This window comes from Strongyloides ratti, assembly GCF_001040885.1.
Source record: "Strongyloides ratti genome assembly S_ratti_ED321, chromosome : 2".
NCBI classification, from domain to species: domain Eukaryota; kingdom Metazoa; phylum Nematoda; class Chromadorea; order Rhabditida; family Strongyloididae; genus Strongyloides; species Strongyloides ratti.
Genome location: NC_037308.1, coordinates 6,117,798 through 6,138,552, shown reverse-complemented (window position 1 = coordinate 6,138,552; position 20,755 = coordinate 6,117,798). Strand labels below are relative to the sequence as shown.

Here is a 20,755-nt window from a genome sequence, read left to right as displayed (position 1 = left end):
AAGTGATCTTCATAAAACATTCATTACCTCTGTTTGCAATTCATCCATATAATAATAAAGATTACTTTTTCCTACGCAATAACTATCATTCTATCATAATCTATTCTTAATGATTGAATTGTATTTATTTCTGTTTTTAACATAACTTACTATTATAAACAGATTCAGTGCCTCATAAATTAGATTTTTTGATTAATCAAGACATTTTTACAATTTAACAATTCCTGGCCACGAAAGTTTTATGGAAGTTTAATAAGAATGTGTGGCGTAATATATATAGTATAAAAGTAAAAGTAAATGTTATAAGCACTTAAAAAGTAAATACTACTTGTTATTAAGTTTTTTTTTTTTTTTAATTCTTTTTTCTTTCTATTTTATATTTAGTATTTAAAAAAAATATAAAGTAAATGATAAATATCTTTTTTTTTAATAAAAAATTTTAATAATATTTAAATTATTTCTTAACAAATTTTTTTTTTATTATATATTTCTTTAAATATAAATTAACATATATTTATTAATATAATACATCCTTTATAAATTTTATAAGCAACCTTCTTCATAACTATTAAATATTTAACTCCACCTCTTCTCTTTTTTCAGTATAACTATTAATGTATATAACAATATTTTAGGATACATAAATAATTCTCTTATAGTAAGAGAAGCGTTAATATATGTAAATTTAGAAATATTCTTTTGACAAATTTTCTATTATAAGGTATTTATTATTTTTTTTTTTGAAAATTTTTGAAATAATATATAAATAAATATATTGTTTTTAAAATATATTTTTATAAATACTTTCTTTTTTTTTTTACCCCCTATAAACAAAATAAGATAAATAAAAAAAAGTATGTTTTTAATGATCTGTTTATTAAGATGAACCTAAAATAACAGTAGTAGGGATGGCGGCTAATTACCTTTAATGGAGCTAATTCTAATATTATAAAAAAATTGAAAATGTTTTTTAATCCTTTGATTGATTACATTAAATTTCTTTATTATTTTTATCCTCTACAAGAGATTCATTATACAATATCTAATCCATCATAATTTATGATAACTATTTTCTTTTTTTTTTCATTGCCTAACTTATAAAAAAAAAAAACTAAATCTTAAAATTAAATACTCTTAAAATTTATTTGCTTAATAATTATATTTTTTTTCTTCATTATTTTATAGTAAATAAATAAATTATACTTCTTCTATATAAGTATAATAATTAATATTTTCCATCATATTACTTGATATTAAAATTTTTTATCTTAATTAATTCTTTACAATATACAGTAACATTTATATATATATTTTTCATGACAAAATATTAAATTTTTTTTTATAGGTTTAATTAAAAATAAGTAAAGTTAAAAGAAGGAGTTTTGTTGAATTGTTTATTAACAATTTTATATCTATATTTTATTTTTTTGATATACAATTTTTACAAAAAATATGGCATCTTTTGTTGTTGGAGGAATAAAATTTGTAATTATTTTATTGGTACTACTTTCTTTAGTTTTATATCTTAATGCTGAAGTGAGAGTCAAAAATTATGTTTCTCAAAAGACAATAGATGGTAAGTTTTTTTTCTCTTTTAATTAAAAGTTATTTATAAATCTAATTTAATTTTGATACTACTTTTTTTTTTATTATTTAATAATTTTATCACTCTTCATTCACTTTAGAACTCCTGAAAGATGTTAATTTAAAGTTTTGTAAGGAAATAACACGCTTTTAATACCTTAAATGCTTAAAAAAATATTTCCATAAATTAAATATTTGCTTTAGTGATTGCTTAGATATGCCTTTTTATCTAAAGTTATTTTATCTTTTTGTTGGTTAAAATATAAGACCAAAGAATTTTGTTATAATATGTTTAGAAGTATTTTGATAAATAGTGTTATCAATTACATATTTATAAAGTTAATATATTAAGTGTGTTCCTATCATAGTAAATAACTTATATATTTTCCATGTCAACACCTTTAAATTCCAAATAAGCTATATATTATTTTTAAAATAACCAACCAGGTGTTCAGAAATTGTTAGATGAGGTAAACAAATATTAAACTTTTACTTGATAAGAAGACATTTACATGAGAAATGTTATTTAAAATTATGATAATAATGACATATGTATAGGTTGAAGTAAACAAATATCAATTAATGATTTATAGTTTACTACTGTTTACATTAAAGATTAGATACTTGACTAATATTATTTAAAAAAAAAAAATAATTATGATCCATCTTTTGACATATATTTAAATATATTTAGTTTCAATAAACTTTAATAATTAATAGGATTATATTATATATTTTTTTTTGTGTTTGTTGATTGTTATAAGAACAATAATAATGTTATCCATCATTTAATTTCTATAAAATATATCAAGACATCTGTCTCATAATTTATTAACACTTCAATAATCATGAATTTAGATTACAAAGTTTCAAAAGCAAATTGTTAAGCTGTAAATGTCACATAACTTGTTAAAACCTAATAGACTGTTAAATAGTGCCATCATAAAAATCATATCATCTTCTTCTTCACCACGAATATCCCACTGTCTATGGCAGATGTCATTATACAAAATATACACATACATTCACTATCATAATCCATTTTCTTTAAAAAGATTAAACTTTCAAGTTTGGTAAAAATAATTATAAGAATTGAAAATTAAAAAGAAACCTGATATAAATTTTTATTTTAATATTCTATAGAAAAATATATATATACTTTAAAAGGTATACACATAGACACGCAATAACAATTATCACATCATATATATATATTATCTCTATTGTAACCTTTTACATCAAAAATATTAAAATATAACTTTAAAAAGTTTTTCTTTTTGATAAAAATTTTCATGTTAAAATATATAAAATTATATTGTTGGAGATATATTTTAAAAATATAACTTGACACTTTATATATATTTTTGAAAATAAATTTTTAATTTATAATAAATATATTATTTTGAGGGAAAAAAATTTAATTAAAATTCATTTATAATAATTTCATTAAAAATTTATCTTTTTAAAAGAAAAGTAAGAAATAATTTTAGAGACTTTATTATATATTTGATATATATTTGAGAAAAAAAAAAAACAATAATAATAAATGAAATATCTAGTTCTTTGATGACAATTTAATAATTGTATTGAAAATAAAAGAATAAATAATTAGGTGAAGATAAATAAAAAAAGTAATTAAAAAAAAAAGATTAAGAATAATAAATACAATATTAGTAATGAGGCAAATATTTTATAACTTTTTTTGACCTTTTGTTTGTTGGAGGAAAAAAAAATTTATTTTTCTTTTTTTAAGCCGTCCATTAATCCAATGCTTTTGTATGATATTAATTTTATTCCTAGTATTTTTATATAATGAATCATTATATTATAATGAGTCATTTTATATTCTTTTATTATTTATTGCAAAAATTTTCCTATATTAATTTTTATTAAAATTAAACAAAAACTAATAATTAATTAATTTTTAGCTTTGATGTTTGAATCATTAAAAAATAATCAAATATTAGCATGTGAAAATGAAAAAGTTACATTAAGTTGTCCCAAAAATACACATATTATTATAACACATAGTTTTTTTGGGAGACTTATTCCAAGTACAGAATTATGCCCAGCACCAAAAAATTATATTATTAGGAGAGAAGATACAACATGTGATGTTCCTGAAGCTGATATGGTAAGTTATAAAAGAAATAATATATATATTTTTTAACAATTAAATTTTCCTGACAATATATATTATAATGCTAATTAATCAAGTTGAAGTATAATTAAAGTTTACTTAAATAAGTTATAAATTTATTTTTCCCTATAATTGATATACCATATGGAAAAATTGTATAGTAAAAGATATTAATTTTTAGAGCATAAGTTGATTTCATTATTTTGATAAACCATTTAGTTAATGAAATACTATAGTTTAATAAAAAAGATGTCTTAATTAAGACTTTTGCTTATATTATTATGCAATTATAAGTATTATCATTTTGGGATTAACTCTTTTTATATATTTTAAAGATATATATGTATAATATATATACATATATATAATTAGTTTTCTATATAATAATTATAAAAGAAATAAGTTTTATGACAAGGGGGTTTCTTATTTTAAAAAGTTTAATAAAAGTTAAAATAAATTAATTTATCATATTATTGATATATAATAAAATGATTTTAAGATAGTTTGTTAAGTGACTTATTAAACTTTTAGAACAAATAAGTACATATTTAAAAGTATACCAATTATTCAAAATATTAATTTTATTAAATTTGTCAATTTTATTAATTTTCAAAGTACCTATTTATATGTATATCTTATATCTCATTCTACATAAGCATTTAACTCAAATTTCACAAGTAATATATTTTTATCTGTTAATATTAGTTGTATAAGGGAGTAGTGCATTAACAAGTTTATTTAATATTTTTCCGGAAATAATTATCTCTTCTTTTCTTTATTTAAGTAGAAACTAATGAAAACTTCAATTTGCGGGAAAGTGTCTTTAATTTTAAGTTGTTCAAACAAATGTACTTCCTTTAATGGACGTTCACTAACACTCGAAAATGTTAAATGCACTACTTCAATAAGATTTCATAACCCTATAGGGGGTTATTTTAGATTTAATTATCAATTTTATGTGATAATACTTTACAAGATACATTTAAAAATAATAGAAAGTTAGAACTAAAAGTTAATAATTAACTGTTAATAACAATATATTTACAACAATAAAATTAAAAAAAAAAACAAACTAAAACTATAAATAAGTATTATTAAAATAAAAATACATTTATGGTAAAAAAAAAATTATTAAATTATAATAAATTGATATTGCAATAATTCAAGTGAAAATTGTGTTCTTCAAACATAAATATGCTTCTTTTTTTTATATTTTCTTAAACTATTAAAAAAAAAAATGTTAAGTGCAATTAAACTTTTTAGGAAAAATTTTATATTTATTAACTTCTATTTTTCAATGTGTATATATAATAAAATATTTACATAGTGTTATTTATAATAACATTTGTAAAGGATTATTACTATTTTTGATAAATAGAAAATTTTTATAAAAAATATGTTAGAAAAAAAAAAATAAATGCTAAAATAAATATAATTTATTTTTAGAAGTTAAAAGAACTTTGTGAGGGAAAAAGAAAATGTCGGATAACGGTTAAGTCATCCTTTGTTGATAGAGATCCATGTCCAGAAACCTCCAAATACCTTCAGATGTCATATAAATGTAAACCAATAAGTTTTGAGGATCAACATTTTTGTGATGGAACACAATTACAATTAACATGTAAGGCTAACAAAAGACTTTCAATTTACTCAGCAACCTGGGGTCGAAATATAAATGGTATTGGTGCCACAAAATGTGCCTCCAACTTTAAGGCAAATAATAATAAAATAACAGGTGTTGAAAATGGTATGTTTTTTTTTATTATCTTTTTTTTTCATTTATTAAACTTTTAATTTATTCTTAATAATTTGGGTAACTGTATAGATTAGTAGTATTGAGATTAAACAAAAAAAAAACATTTCCAGATGGTAATGTATTATTTGTAACTATAGAAACATCATTATTATAAAAGTATAATTAATGTATTAAGGGATAAAAAAGTTGATTAGTTACCAGGTGTAATTATGATATCTATATATTATACTATTATAATTTTTAAAAATATTAAGTAATAAAAATAAATAAGGATAATTAATAATTTATTATATATTTAGATTGTCTTATTGATGTTCTTCCTCAAATTCTTCAAGAATGTCATGCAAAGTCAAATTGTGCTATGGCTGTTAATGATTACTTCTTAGGAACACCTTGTAAAAGTAATGGTGAAAAAAGTTTAAGTATCATTTATATGTGTATAAATGATGAAGTTTTCTCAGATGCTGCTATTAAAGGACAGCTGGATACATTAGATGTAATGAAAAAGGTAATAAAATAACTTAAAATTATTAATTTTATTTATACAAACATTAATCGGCATAGTTTTTTGTTTTTTTAACTACGTAATATATCCTTATATTTTGTTTAATTATAGGAGTTTAAAGAAAAACAAGCACAAGATAAGATGATTAATGAAGAGGTTGATGAAGAAGAGGAGGATTATGACCAATACAATGAGAATGATGATGATTCAGAACAAGTCAATATAAATAAAAAGGCACCGCAAATAAAATTTAATATTAATGGAGATGATGTTAATAAAGAAATTGTTTTTCAAAGAGATGAACCGCATATTGAGGAAAAAATATATCATCATGTTGAATTAGAGGATTACAAAATATCAAAACAATCATTAAGTGAATCTACTACAGAAAATTTGGATGCAATTGACTTAGCTAAAGAATTTTATGCTATAATAGATTTTATAAAAAATAATAAAGAAAGATGTATTCTTTATTTTGGAATTTCTATAGCTGTAGGTGTTATACTTTTACTTTTAGTATTTATTGCTCAATATACTAAAAAATCACATGGAATGAATAAAGAAAATATATTACCTTCAAAGGTAATTAAACCAAATAATGGTGAAATGTCATTATTAATAGGATCAAGTAGTGGAAATTCACCCCTATATTTTAACCCCTCAGAACCAGATATGTATGGAGGATCTGGTTCTAATACAAGTTTTCAATATACAGATATGGAAAGAATTTATTCATCACCTAGCTATGGTCTTGATGAAAATCGGATAATGAATAATGGAAGATACGACTCATCAATTCCTCCACCACCACTTAAACTATCTGGAAGATATAATTATTGCTAGAAAATTATTTCTTCATTTAAAGTATTAAAAATTTCTAGGTATTTTGTCTTTTTGTACATAATTTTTGTCCATATATATCATCAATAACATTTCTATTTATGATCATAAAAATATTTTTTAGGGGAAAATTAATAGCATATGCTTTTCTTTAAGAAATTATAAATCTTTAATTTATTGTATTTTCTTAATCACATTCTCATTATATTCTTACTAAAATATTATTTATATTTTTAATATTAATTAATTTTTAAATTAAAAAAAAATACATATATTTAACTAATACTATATAAGTTAAAATATAAAACAAAAAAAATTGATTCTAAATGATCTCTTATTATGTACATAGTAATATAGATATAAATATATTTTAATTTTAATATTTTTGTGTTGTGATTGTGAAAAAATTTCCCATCAAATTAAAACTTTGACAGATAGATGTTGTAAAATTGTTGTAAAATTTTATTTATTTTGTACTACTATATATATTAAAATATTTTATAAAAAAATATTAATATTTTATTTGTTTTTGTTCTTTCTTTTTTTTAAATAAATCAAAAGATTTTTTTTTAACATAAAACTCAAATGCATTAAAACAAGCTCAATTGTACATAAAATAAATTTTATATATTTAATATACAAGCCTTTAATTGTGCCATTTCAATTTACTAAATTATTATTTTCCTAAAACATTTTTTTTTTAGTTTAAAATTTTTGATATTACTTATATAAATAATTTTTAGAAGAATATAATGAAGAATGAGGTATATTTAGTATGATAATTATAGATATTCAAGCTTTTAATTTTATGTATACCAACTATTTTATTGTCTTTTCAATTATTTTGTTAAATAAAAAATATTTTTAATAAAAAAGATGAAGTTGAATGTTTTAAAAAATGAATTTTATTAATTTTTATGGTATGATATAATTTATAAAAATATATTATATGATCGAAAAAAAAATTCTTAAAAGTTTATAATTTTAAAATTTTTATCTATTGATATCACAAAAAAAAACAAAATAGTGATAATCTATCTTATTGTATTTGATATGTTTTGTTGTCAATAGAATTTTATCATTTTATAACAAAAATTTTTTTTTTCTATATTTTTGTAACAAGAAAAGTTAAAATGTCATTTTTTTTTTTCCAATAAAAAAAATTATATTTAAATTTCTGATTAATTTAAATTGTCATTAATAAAAAGTTACATATTAGGATATACATACACAATAAAAACGTATACTTTTGATTTTCTAAAGTTATTCTGATGAAAACAAAAAAATATTATCAATTTTAACATTTTAAAAATTATCATATTTTTAAGTAAAAGATTTTATCTTGTAAAATATTGTTTTTGTATTGTAATGTGTGATGTTTATGTATATGTAAATGCAAACAAAGTATCACTTAAAAACAATATTATATATTTTTTGATAATAAGCTATGATATTTTTTCCAACGTATTATAAAATTTATTTCATAAAATTTTGTTAACTAATAAAAAAATTAAAGAATATATTTTAAGTTTTTCTTTTGTTTTTACAAAAATGAAAGTTTTTTCTCTCTATGAAAATGATTCATTTTTTCAAACTTAACAATTTAACAGATATTTTTAAAATAATTTTATAAATAAGTTCAAACTTTTCAGATTCAGAATATATATTTGATTGAAAAGTTAATATAAGATCTGTGATATAAATAATAAGGAATGCTTCAATAAGATTAAATTTAAAAAATTTTTATACCATAAAACATCTAATTGAATTTATTGGCAGAAAGGTAAACCCTAACTTGGAATAAATCATATAATATTGTTCATGATCCAATGTATATATATTAACATTTTTCATAAAATATTAAATATTTGATAAAAGTTTGGTAAATTTTGAAAAAAATTACATAACTATTTTAAGTAATGTATAATTTTCAGAAGTGAAGAAATTTTAAAGTTCATTAACAATGTAATTAAAGACAATTTCATCTTGTCCAGTTAAAGTAATAAAAATATTTAAAAAATTTTCAACTAAAGGTGATTAATTGATGGTTCCAATTTTATCAAAAATATTAACTTTTAATTTGTTTAACATATATTAAATAAATTAAAAGAAAATATTTATCTTTTAATATAAATAATAGTTATTATTTTTTTAAAAAAGAAGACTTACGCCACTAACGGTTCCCAGGAGGTCTCCCATCCAAGTACTAAGATAGCTCGCAGCTGATTCACTTCGGAGATCGGACGGGATCCGGTGCATTCAGCAGGATATGAGCGTAAGACACTACTGCCACTTTCTATCTTTCTCTTTTAAATTATATTTATCATTCTACACTGCAATGTAAGGGTTGATAATTATATTGAAAATTTATACATACAGATATTGTAATAAAATTTTAAAAGTAATTCATTATTGATATAAGTTATTATTTCAATTTTTTTTATTAAAATTACTTTTTTTAATTGTTAAATTTTTTTTTCAAATAAAAAATTAAATAAATTGTAAAATGTAAAGATTTTTAAATATGATAATAAAATTATTTTATACTAGTTACAAGTAAAAATAATAATCAATTTAAGTCATTTGTTCATTGTAGTAAAAAAAGATTATTTAAAGTTTTTATTTTAATTAATTATAAAAACACAATATTTTGTGTGTGCTCGTGACAAAACAATTTATTATAAAATGATATTATAATATATAAATTATTAATTTATAGTTATTTTTTCTTCTTCAAGTAATGTTTGTACTAATTTCATAAATTTATCATATATTTCAGCATTTACAGAAACTATCCGATTTTTGAAATGCTCATAAAGAAAAGATAGAGCAAAGAAAAATTGATTTGGAGTTTGTACTGCCTTGTAGCGACGTTGTCTGATATAATCTAAACATTTAATAGGATCGAATGATTTTTTTAATTTAATCATATCAATCATATAAATTATTAATGCAAGTGTACCAGTTCTTCCAACACCTGAACTACACTGAATCATTAAATAATCATTTTTGTTCAATTCAATTAATCTTTTGAAAAATCCATTGAAAGATTTTTTATCAGAAGGTACATCTAGAAGACATAATTTAAAAAAATTTTTTTTAATTAAACAAGCTTACTTTTATCAGGCCAATTTATATAATGAAGTAGTTTAAAATTTTTTGTTTTGTTTGTAGACAATTGAGTAAGTATACAATCATACTCATAATAACATTTATTCTTATCAAGTTGACCACCTTTATTTGTAAGTGAATAATTTTTAGAACTATTATCTTTGAGATTTAAAGAAAAGTAAGGATAGCATTTATTTTGTTTCTTTAATTCATTTTCATTAATAAGAACTGCTATTACTTCAATCTGATATTTAAAAATTATATCATATGTATCATCAACAGTTTCTTTTAATGGTGCCTAAAAAAAATATGTTATATATTTAAAAAATATTTATAAATTCTTACCTGACACATAATAATTTTTCTTTCTTTTTCTTCACCATATTTATAAATCATTTCATTAGCATGAATAAATCCTTCAACATTAGTAGAATCTTTTTCTCCAATATTTATTGAATTTCTATCAAAACATGGAATTTCTGGATATCGTATCTTATTTTTTCTTTCTGTTTTAAGAACAGCATAATAACGGGAACATTTTTTGTTTAAAACTTTTTCATTAATTATTTGTGTTTTAATAAATCGTTCATAAAAATATCTTAATTTTCCATAGTCAATCAAACCAACAAATTTTATAAAACTTTTAATAGAACTATCTTCATATGATTCATAAATATCAAATTTATATTTATAATTATTATATTGTTCAGTAAATGATAATCCATGATTTATTAAATCAATAAGCATATTTTGTTCCATAAAATATGAAATGAGAGATTTAATAATATATGTATATTCTATAGCTGAAATACTTCCACCATAAAAGTTTTCACGAATATTTTTTATAATTATCATTGGATTGGTAGAATTTATATCTTTTTTCATGACTTCAAAAATACAAGAAAAATACATAAATATATAAACACGATTGTCAGGTTGATGTGAAGAATGAATAAGAATTTTACTACCACCTGTATATGGAGAAATAACTTCATATAACTTGGTAAGATAAAGATCAGATCTAGGAATTTCATGTTCATTCCAATTGTTAACTTGAAATAAAGTTAATTCTTTTGGTTTTCCTACATTTACGGTCATTTCAAATTTAGTAATTGATAAATGAGTTGCTTCATCTACTGATAAATTTTTTATAAATTGAACAGTTACATTTCCATATTTTTCTTTCTTTTTTGGCCAATAATTAAAATTTTTATCATCAATTGAAATATCATTATTCTGTTGATCAATAAATGTAACAACTACTTTGACATTTTCACGATATAACAACTCCCAAAAATAATTTATTTTTTCTTTTGTTGGTCCATCTGATATAATATACTTTCTTTCTGGTGATATATTATTAATACAATAAGCAGTTATTTCTTCATTAATATCTTTAAAACAATTGACTAAATTTTTATTAAAAAGAGAGATTGTATCAGTAAAAATTTCTTCACCACCTTCTTCTATTTTTTTATACTCAAAATTTTGTACACCATCTGAAATATATTCTTTTTTTATACCATTTTCAGAATACGTTTCTAAGTCTTGTTTTGATATTTGATCCCATAATTCAAATATATTAGGATATGTTTTTATAATTTTCTTTTTTATAATAATTGGTCTTAATAATTTAATGTAACAGAATATAGCAGCAATTGTTATAATGACTAGAATAATTAAAATAATTCCAATTATTATTCCATATGCACCACCAGCTCCAATATTATCTTTAAGCCTTTCAAAAAATGATTTTTTCATAGCTGCTATCTTTTGATCTTGTTCAGCTAATATTTTTTCATATTCTGATCCATCACTTATTGGTATTAATTTATATTCTTCTTCACCTTTTTCATTTTTTCCCATAAATACTTTTTTTCCTTTTATAAATGTTTGAGTTAAAGTAACACTTCCAGTTGGAGTAATATAACGGCAATTTAAAAATATTATGTTGGTTTTAATATTTTTTAAAATAATATAATCACCAGAACGTTCAAAATTATCTTTTTCATTATTAATAAAGTCATTTAATTTAATATTTTTATTTTCATAAGTGAGAGAATCAAAATATCCATATGTGATTCCATTAATAGTACAATTTGGTTGAATGGACGTTTCATTTGCCAGATATAATATGTCCTGATTTGGAAGTGTATAATCATCTTTCATTGGTCCGAAATAATACATTTTTTCTACAACGTTATCATTTTCAATTGTTGGATAGTTGTAGGTAAACTTCAGTATTTTAAATTGATTTAAAGTAAAACTGTCCATTATCATTTCATCAGTATTTGGTATGTCTGTAATACTTGACTCTGCATATCTCATTTCTTTCATTAAAATTTTTTCACCTTTATAGAAATCAGGAGCATCTGGAGACATCAAGTGAAGTTTTATATTGAAGACTTCCGTCATTGTTTCTCGTTTAATAACATAAATTTTGTTGTTCCTTGGAGATACTGGATGTTCTTGGCCATTAATTTTTATTTCTGGTTTTTCATTAACTGCTCTAACAATTGCACAGGGAGGTACATGTACCATAGTAGAATTTTCTTCTGGTACCAAAAAATAATAATACAATTTATTGGGATGAGGTAATTCATCTGCTTCCTTCAATTCACCATTATTTATATTGACACGTTTCATATTACCTTGTTCATCTTTGGTGAATTTGACAACTTTAGTTGGATCGTTGCTACAATTACTAGGTAAGGGAAGTGTTTTTGATATTTTCTCTCTCTTTGCTATTTCTAATGGTTTTGGTTCAGACTGCCAATTGAATTTGAAAATCCAGTTGTAAGGTGTAAGTCTATTGTCAATACCTTTTATATTAATAGTTCCACAAGTGACCATACTATGTCCAAGTACATTGTGTGACAACGGTATCCAAACAAAGATTTTTTTTTCATTTTCAATTGTTATTTTTGACGACGCTAATGAATCATGAGAAGTAAAGGAATCTCCAACATTTGAGTGTCTATAAATTGTGTATGGACATTTCACAAGTATTACATCTGATGTTGATTCTGAATTGATAGTCACTGGAAAGGTATTGTTAGTGACATTTGGAGAAACAGAAGGAAACAAAGTCCAATGAATAGTTCCTTCACAGTAAGTGATAATTTGAAACAGCAGCCATGTGGTTGTGAAGTGATGTAGAACCCGGAACATTGTAGTTTGTTATTTGGTTAAAAATGCAACATTATAAAATATTATTTTGAAAATAAAAATTTGAATGTTATATTCAATTAATTTAAATTATTAAGAAAAATAATCATAATATAATATTAATATTTAAATATTATCAAATATTACAATAAAAGCATTTTTGAAAAAAATAACTTTCTTCAAAGTTATCTGATATTACAATAATTTTATAATTTAATATTATATATTTTATAAGCTTAGAAGATATTATAAATCCTATGAAAAATCGAATTGAAACAGTACAATTATAATTAAAGATATTTATTTTAATTTTTTATTGTGCATATTTTGTTATGATTTCAATTGATCAAAAAATTGATATATTATAAATTGTTTAAAAAGTGAACATGTTTTGAACAAATTAAAGTAGAAATTGATTTAAATTAATAACGTTATGAAAAGTTTTATTTATAATTTTACAAAATTTTTAAATTATGTTTTATTGTTTCAGTTAAATAATTTATTTTCAAAAACTAATTTTGGGCTTAATTTTAGAGTCACTGACGTTCTAGAAATTATTTTTAAATATTTGAATAATATAATTAGGTTTTTTTTTTAAATTACAATGTTGAGTTAATAAAAAAATTTTATACTAAAATAATAAAGAAATAAAGAAGAATACGTAATTAAAAAAAAACAACTTTTTTTGGAATTTGAATATGCCACTATAGTCATTCGATAGCTCTTGAAATGGGATGAATTTTGAATATAATCAACAATCTTCAAAAATTAAAACTTCAGGAGTTATAAGGATTCAAAGTTGAGGAGCGAAATTGAGGAATATTTTTTTGTAAATCTCGACTTCTATGATACAATGAGATATTTTACAAATAAACAGTTGCTTCTAGATCAATTTTTTACGAGAAATTCATTAAGCCTATTCACATCTTTATAGGACTTCTAAAAATGAAGATATGATAAGAAATATGTTTTGAAAAAAGTTTTCAGAATCTAGCGATAACTCAGGTTAATGAAGTCATAGGTCCATGAAATTTGATGCGCTGGCCTTCTTTCATAATTTAAGACATACCCTACGTTGTAAATATTTTCAAATTTTCAACCGTTCTTGAGATATAAACCTTGGTACTTTTTCGCGCGTAATCCATTGTCACCATTTTTTTATATCTCGCAAGTACTTAAAGATATAAAAAAATTTTGAAGGTAGACACCACTTGAAAACTTATTAGAAGACGATTGCAGAAATTTGATTTTATTTATCATGATTTTGAAACAAGATATGACCAAGGGCGGAAATTTTTCTAAAATATTCATTGTTCCCAACTTTTAAGTATCTCAGCAAATAATGATCCTATGAAGATGGGACTAGTTTCATTCGATTTCTATTCAAAAGTAGGTCTAGAATATTAATTTTTACAGCTATGACATTATTATTTTCAAAGATTCAGAAATTGGCTAAAAATATTCTAAATTTCCGACTTTACCTCTAAAACTGTGACCAAAAATGAAGAACTTTTTTTAGAATTTGAATATGCCACTATAGTCATTCGATAGCCCTTGAAATGGGATGAATTTTGAATATAATCAACAATATTCGAAAATTAAAATTTCATGAGTTATGAGCTGTCAAAGTTGAGGGCGAAATTGGGGAATATTTTTATGTAAATTTCGACTTCTATGATACAATGAGATATTTTACAAATAAACAGTTGTTTCTAGGTCAATTTTTTACGATAAATTCATTAAGCCTATTCACATCTTGATAGGACTTCTAAAAATGAAGATATGATAAGAAATATGTTTAAAAAAAAGTTTTATGAATCTATCGATAACTTAAGTTTATGAAGTTACAGAACCATGAAACTTGATGCGCTGTGCTTCTTTTATAATTTAAGTTATACCTTACGTTGAAAACTTTTTTAAATTTTTAACCCTTCTTGAAATACCGAGCTTGGTATTTTTTCGCGCGTAATCCATTGTCACCATTTTTTTATATCTCGAAAGTGGTTAAAGATATAAAAAAATTTTGAAGGTAGACCCCATTTGAAAACTTATTAGAAGACGATTGCAGAAATTTGATTTTATTTATCATGATTTTGAAACAAGATATGACCAAGGGCGGAAATTTTTCTAAAATATTCATTGTTCCCGACTTTCCAGTATCTTAGCAAATAATTATCCTATGAAGATGGGACTAGTTTTCATTCGATTTCTATTCAAAAGTAGGTCTAGAATATTTATTTTCATAGCTATAGCTTTATTATTTTCAGAGATTCAGAAATTGGCAGAAAATTTTCTAGATTTCTGATTCTACCTCTAAAATTGTGATAAAAAAACTTTTTTTTGAAATTTTTTTACTGTTTATCAACCATCAAATATTCAAATCACTATATATTTATTCAAATTTTTAAAAAATTTTCAAATAGTTTTTTATTTTATTTTTTATTAATTAAGTACGTTAGTGACTCTAAAAGAGATCCATAATTTTGTAGAATAAAATAAGAAAAAAAGTTATACTTAATCTGAACACAATTTTTCAACAGTTTCCAATACTCCAAGTTTGATTGAGTAAAAATGTTTTTAGTTTTACTTTTAGAATTCAACATATATATTAATATCTATAATTAATGTTCTAACTTTTTCAATTTTAATTAATGTTCTAGATATAATATGACTTCTGTTTATTTTAATACAGAATATTTTTCAAATGGCTTTTTCAAAAGCAATTCATATTGACCATGCATTTATAATAACAGTGTAAAGATATATTTGACCATTAATAACTTTGAAGGAGAACTATTAAAAAACTACACCGAGATAAAAAACATTCACTTTTGATTTTCATAAATCATTATAGTGAAAACAAAAATTTTTTTATTAATTTTTACTTCTTATGAATAATCATATTTTTGAACTCAAAAAATTTCTCTCACAAAAATATTTTTTTTTGTATATTCGTTTGCGGTGTTATTGTATATGCAAATATAAAAAAAAATATATCACTAAAAATAAATATATATTTTTTTATATTAAAAAAAGTAAGTTTTTTTATAACATTATAAAATACATTTTTTAATATTTTGTTAATCAATGAAAAATTTGAATAAATTTTTTGGCTTTTTTTTTGTTTTTATTAAAATAATCTGAGAAGATCAAAAATGGGCGTTTTTTTCAATTTTTTAGAGAAACAGAAAGTGGTAGTATTGTCTTACGATCATATTCTGTTGAATGCACTGGATCCCGTCCGATCTCCGAAGTGAATCAGCTGCAAGCTATTTTAGTACTTGGGTAAAAGACCTCTTGGAAACCGTTAGTTGCATAAGTCCTTTTTTGTTAAAAATTAACTTTATTCAATAAGTAGTATTTATATAATGTTTTATTATAAAAACAACAATTATAGTTATTGTTTCTTACAATTCAAATTAAAATGTCTAATTTAATCATTCTTTGATAGTTACGTCACAAACTTTACACTCAACTTTTAAATCAACTGAATATTTTGAATTTAAAAAAGTGAAATGTTTTTTAAAACATTAAATGGTATTTTTTGCAACATTTATTGATATTATTGGGGTAGTGTTTAAATCATATGTTATTTTATAAATATTTTTTATTAACTACAATTATGAAAGCTTCAACAGCTGATTGTTTTTCATTTTTTGATTTTTGTTTACTTCTTGAAGACATTTCTTTAAACAATGATAATAAAATCAAAGAAAATATATTTCAAGAGTTTTTAATGCGATGGTTTGAACAGAAACAAGAAAATCATACAATTTATCCAATCTTACGATTAATGGCTAAAAGAAATGACAGTGATAACTGTTTTATTTTTGAATATTCTTGTCTTAAAAATATTATTGATAAAGATTCAAAATTAAAAAAAACTGAATATGTGAAAATCAATGAATCGTCATTATTGGCAAAGATAAATTTATTAGTTAGTAAATATAAGGCAAAAAATGAACAATCAGGTTTGTCTGTAAATTTTATTAATCAAAAGTTGGATGACTTATCACAAACAAATAATGCAAAAAATATTATAACCACGTTATTAAGAACCATGAACAACTTAGAACGTAAATGGTTTCTTCTTATACTTTTATCAGAAGTAGAGAATATTACAAATATGAATTTTTTTTTACTTTTTCACCTCATAAATCCTTTTTTAGGACAATTATTGGATGATGGTTACCATCCCCAAGACTTGTTATATCACTATAATCCAAAAACGTTTTCTAAAGAAACATTTAAAAACTTTTTAAAATCTATTGAAATTGGTAAACCTTTTTTTCCAATGAAATTAAATGTAATTGGTCCAAAAATAAATCATTTTTTAGCAATAAAAAAATTTTGCAATGGAAAACTTTTAGCTGAGAAATATTATCATGGAAATCATATAATTATGCATCGATATAGCAATGGAAAGTACTATAAATTCTTTTCTGATACTATGGATGACTACACAGAATTTTATCAAAATTGTAATTATAATTTTTCACAAGAAATTGAACCACTATTTAAAAAAAATGTTGAAAATGTTATTTTAGAAGGTCAAATGTTGATGTTGTATCGGGATTCAAAAGAAATTATAGAAAAATTTGATAATTTTCCTGTTGGAACATTGTATGATACACGGTTTATGCATTCAAAAGATCCCCACGTAAAATTATGTTTTCAAATTTCAGATATATTATATTACAATAATAATAATTTATTTCATTTTCCTCTTGAAAAAAGATTAAAAATTTTAAATGAAAACATTTTTGATAATATTGAAGAGGAAAATATTATGATTTCTAAACAAACAGAAGTCAAAACTTATGAGGAATTTTTTGAATTTTTAAATAATTCTATTATTTGTATGCAAGAAGGTTTTGTATTAAGAGACAGTGCTAGTTATTATATTTCTGGAAAGGTGCCAATATACCATTGTTGTTTTAAAATTAAACCAAATTACAACAAATTTGTTACACTTACAATGGCCATTGTTGGAGCAGAATATTTTACTAGTAAAGAAAGTAAAATTAAGCATTTTTTATTAGCTGCTAGAGATTCAAATGATAAATTAACTATTTGTTTAAAAGTTAATCCAACAACAAAATCAACAACTTATGACATGTTAATTGATCTATTATATATTACTAGAAGTTATTATATAAAATTGCCAATTTGGTTAAAAAGTAAATTGCCATCTATGCCTTATAGTAGATATATTTTTCAAAATCACATTGTAATTGTTGAAGTAAAATGGACTAAAGTAAATCAAGGTGCCAATGAACTTATTTATATTTCAAAAATAATAAATACGAAAGAAAAAAATATTATAAGTTTACTTTCCGATGTTGAATACTTTAAAAAAAAATTTGATAAAAGATTAAATAGTATTGAAATAATACCAAAAACATTAAATAATTTGTATATTGACAATCTAAATAGTAAAAAAAATTTTCATCAAGTGAAAGATTTAGATAGTTGGAAATATTTTAAAGAATTAACTATATGTGTTCTTAATTCATCACAAAATTGTAGCATTAAAAAAGCTCAAAAATTTCTTTATTTTCTAGGTGCTTTTATAGTTGTACATCCAACAAAATATATTAATTTTATTATAGCTACTGATAGTTTAAATATTAAAACAGCAGCTGCATTAAAAACAAAATTCTGCCCAATTTTAGATATTTCATGGATAGAAAGGTGTATAAATGGAAAAAAGTTAGAAAAAATTGACATGCAAAATGATATTATTTTAGCCTATGGAAAAAATGAATTTTCATTACAAAATATAAATTTATTAATCGAGGAAAAAAATATTCCAAACGATATATTTAATAATATTTTTCTATAATTATTTAAAACATAAACTATGCATTTTTTGTATACTGATAATCAGTTTTTTCTTTTGGTACACAACATATGAATACAGAATGTTTCTTTTTTGATTTATTCTCACAAAAGTCAGAATTTCCATCAAATGAAACAAATTTTTCAGGTTGTATTTCTTTATGCTCCAAAGTTTCAGTTGTTTTTATATTAGTAATATCAGACATTTTTTAAATGTGAATAAAGTTTATACTAAATTCTACAAAGTTTTATACATTTAATATGTTAATATTTTGTCAAATTCACCATTTTAATATATTAAATTAGCTGTATAAATTTTCATTGTTTACTAAAATAATAATTCATATTACTTCATCAGCTAGATAAATATTATAGGAGAATTAATATTAAAAATATTTTAAAGATAATTAATATACAAAGTAAATAATATTAAAATAATTTACATTAAAGTTACTCTAAACATATTGGAAATGTTGAAATCCGTGATAGAATAGGTAAAATTTGATCAGTATTTAACATTTCATGATTACCTATCCATGCTTCCTTTAAAAATTTGTCCAATATTATATAACAATCATTATCTATACTGTCAACTTCTACAGTTAATATCCAAAAAACATTTTTATTTGATGAAGTATGACTATCAGCTTCTGAGTGAATAATTAATGGTAAATCTGATTCAAGATCTTGTATATTCCATAATACTATAATATTATTTGTTTCCAATCTTTTTTCTAATGAATTTTTAAAGGATTCCTTATCTCTTCCAAATTTTTTTGATTCCATTTCTGTTACCATACTTTTACTATGAAAAGCTGTAATATTAGCGTATTGGTAAATAAAAAGTTTAGCACTTTTATCTCTTTTTTCATGAATAAAAGTTATTATAACCGGTAATCCATGTGAACGTTTCCGAATGTGATCTCTTGCCAACGTAAGTAAATGATAATGTGATTCACTTTGTTGTGGAAAAACACTACTTAAAAGAGGGTTGAGCTTTTCTGTAGCCAATTGAAGATTAGTAAGGCTATATCTCGATACATTGGTATTTAATCCAAAAATACTATTTGGTATAACATATGGCAAAACAAAACAAAATGCAAGTAAGCAAATCACCCTTCCCATAGTCGTTTTACAAAAAAAAACATTCATAAAAAGTTTGTCGATATATTTTGTTAAAGTATACCAGTGTTGAACAAATGTATCCATAATATATGACACCTCTGTATTTTGACGAAATGGTGGAGCTGATTTAATTTTTGACCTTAATATGACAGAACTTTTAATTTTTGGCATGTTTTTTAAAGCTAATGTAAACAAAATGAATTTATAAAGTAATGTAGCAACTTACTTGTCCTACTTGTTTCTTGAATATATTTCTTCACAGACTTAAACTTCTGGATAGTTCCGTCTATATGACGATAAAACTGCTCTGTAATGTAAATACTGATCACACGTTTTGACGCCATTAGAAATTATGTATATTTTTACTTATAATCTTTGTTTTTCGTTGTAAGAGTTATGTGTTTTTGCACTCTAATATAAATAAGTTAGCAGAAAAAAAACTAATAAAATTTATTTTAAAAATATAAAACAATTCTTTATTTTTCAAAATAAATTTTGAGGTATACTATTGTAAAAATACGCACTTAGTAAACATTTTCTTTGAGATGGTATTATATTAAAGTGTAAAGTACTCATAGTATTTATTGTTAAGAGATTATAACCTTTTTTTTTCTACTCTTTAGAAATTTTAAAATTTATTGCCTAGAGAACATTTTCCATTATTTTATGTGAAAAATTTTAGGTT

At 21.8% G+C, this 20,755-nt stretch overlaps 4 protein-coding genes across 4 annotated transcripts; 2 read left to right on the top strand and 2 right to left on the bottom strand.

Moving 5' to 3' along the window:
* Window positions 1–1,452: 1,452 nt before the first annotated feature.
* Window positions 1,453–6,828, top strand: SRAE_2000195000 (Protein eva-1 homolog C; the record flags this gene model as incomplete). The annotated part of the gene is made up of 5 exons (XM_024652962.1): window positions 1,453–1,576; window positions 3,513–3,718; window positions 5,171–5,471; window positions 5,780–5,988; window positions 6,097–6,828. 5 exons carry the CDS (start codon window positions 1,453–1,455, stop codon window positions 6,826–6,828), a joined length of 1,572 nt encoding a protein of 523 aa, XP_024506486.1.
* Window positions 6,829–9,533: 2,705 nt separating this feature from the next.
* SRAE_2000194900 (Protein-tyrosine phosphatase, receptor/non-receptor type domain and Protein-tyrosine/Dual specificity phosphatase domain and Protein-tyrosine phosphatase, catalytic domain-containing protein) lies at window positions 9,534–13,107 on the bottom strand (the record flags this gene model as incomplete). The annotated part of the gene is made up of 3 exons (XM_024652961.1): window positions 9,534–9,895; window positions 9,943–10,234; window positions 10,282–13,107. 3 exons carry the CDS (start codon window positions 13,105–13,107, stop codon window positions 9,534–9,536), a joined length of 3,480 nt encoding a protein of 1,159 aa, XP_024506485.1.
* Window positions 13,108–16,726: 3,619 nt separating this feature from the next.
* Window positions 16,727–18,949, top strand: SRAE_2000194800 (DNA ligase 4; the record flags this gene model as incomplete). Its single annotated transcript, XM_024652960.1, has 1 exon — window positions 16,727–18,949. The coding sequence occupies one exon, from the start codon at window positions 16,727–16,729 to the stop codon at window positions 18,947–18,949; it is 2,223 nt and encodes a 740-aa protein (XP_024506484.1).
* A 446-nt stretch (window positions 18,950–19,395) lies between these two features.
* SRAE_2000194700 (Hypothetical protein) lies at window positions 19,396–20,414 on the bottom strand (the record flags this gene model as incomplete). Its single annotated transcript, XM_024652959.1, has 2 exons — window positions 19,396–20,252; window positions 20,297–20,414. The coding sequence occupies 2 exons, from the start codon at window positions 20,412–20,414 to the stop codon at window positions 19,396–19,398; spliced, it is 975 nt and encodes a 324-aa protein (XP_024506483.1).
* Between the last annotated feature and the right edge of the window lie 341 nt (window positions 20,415–20,755).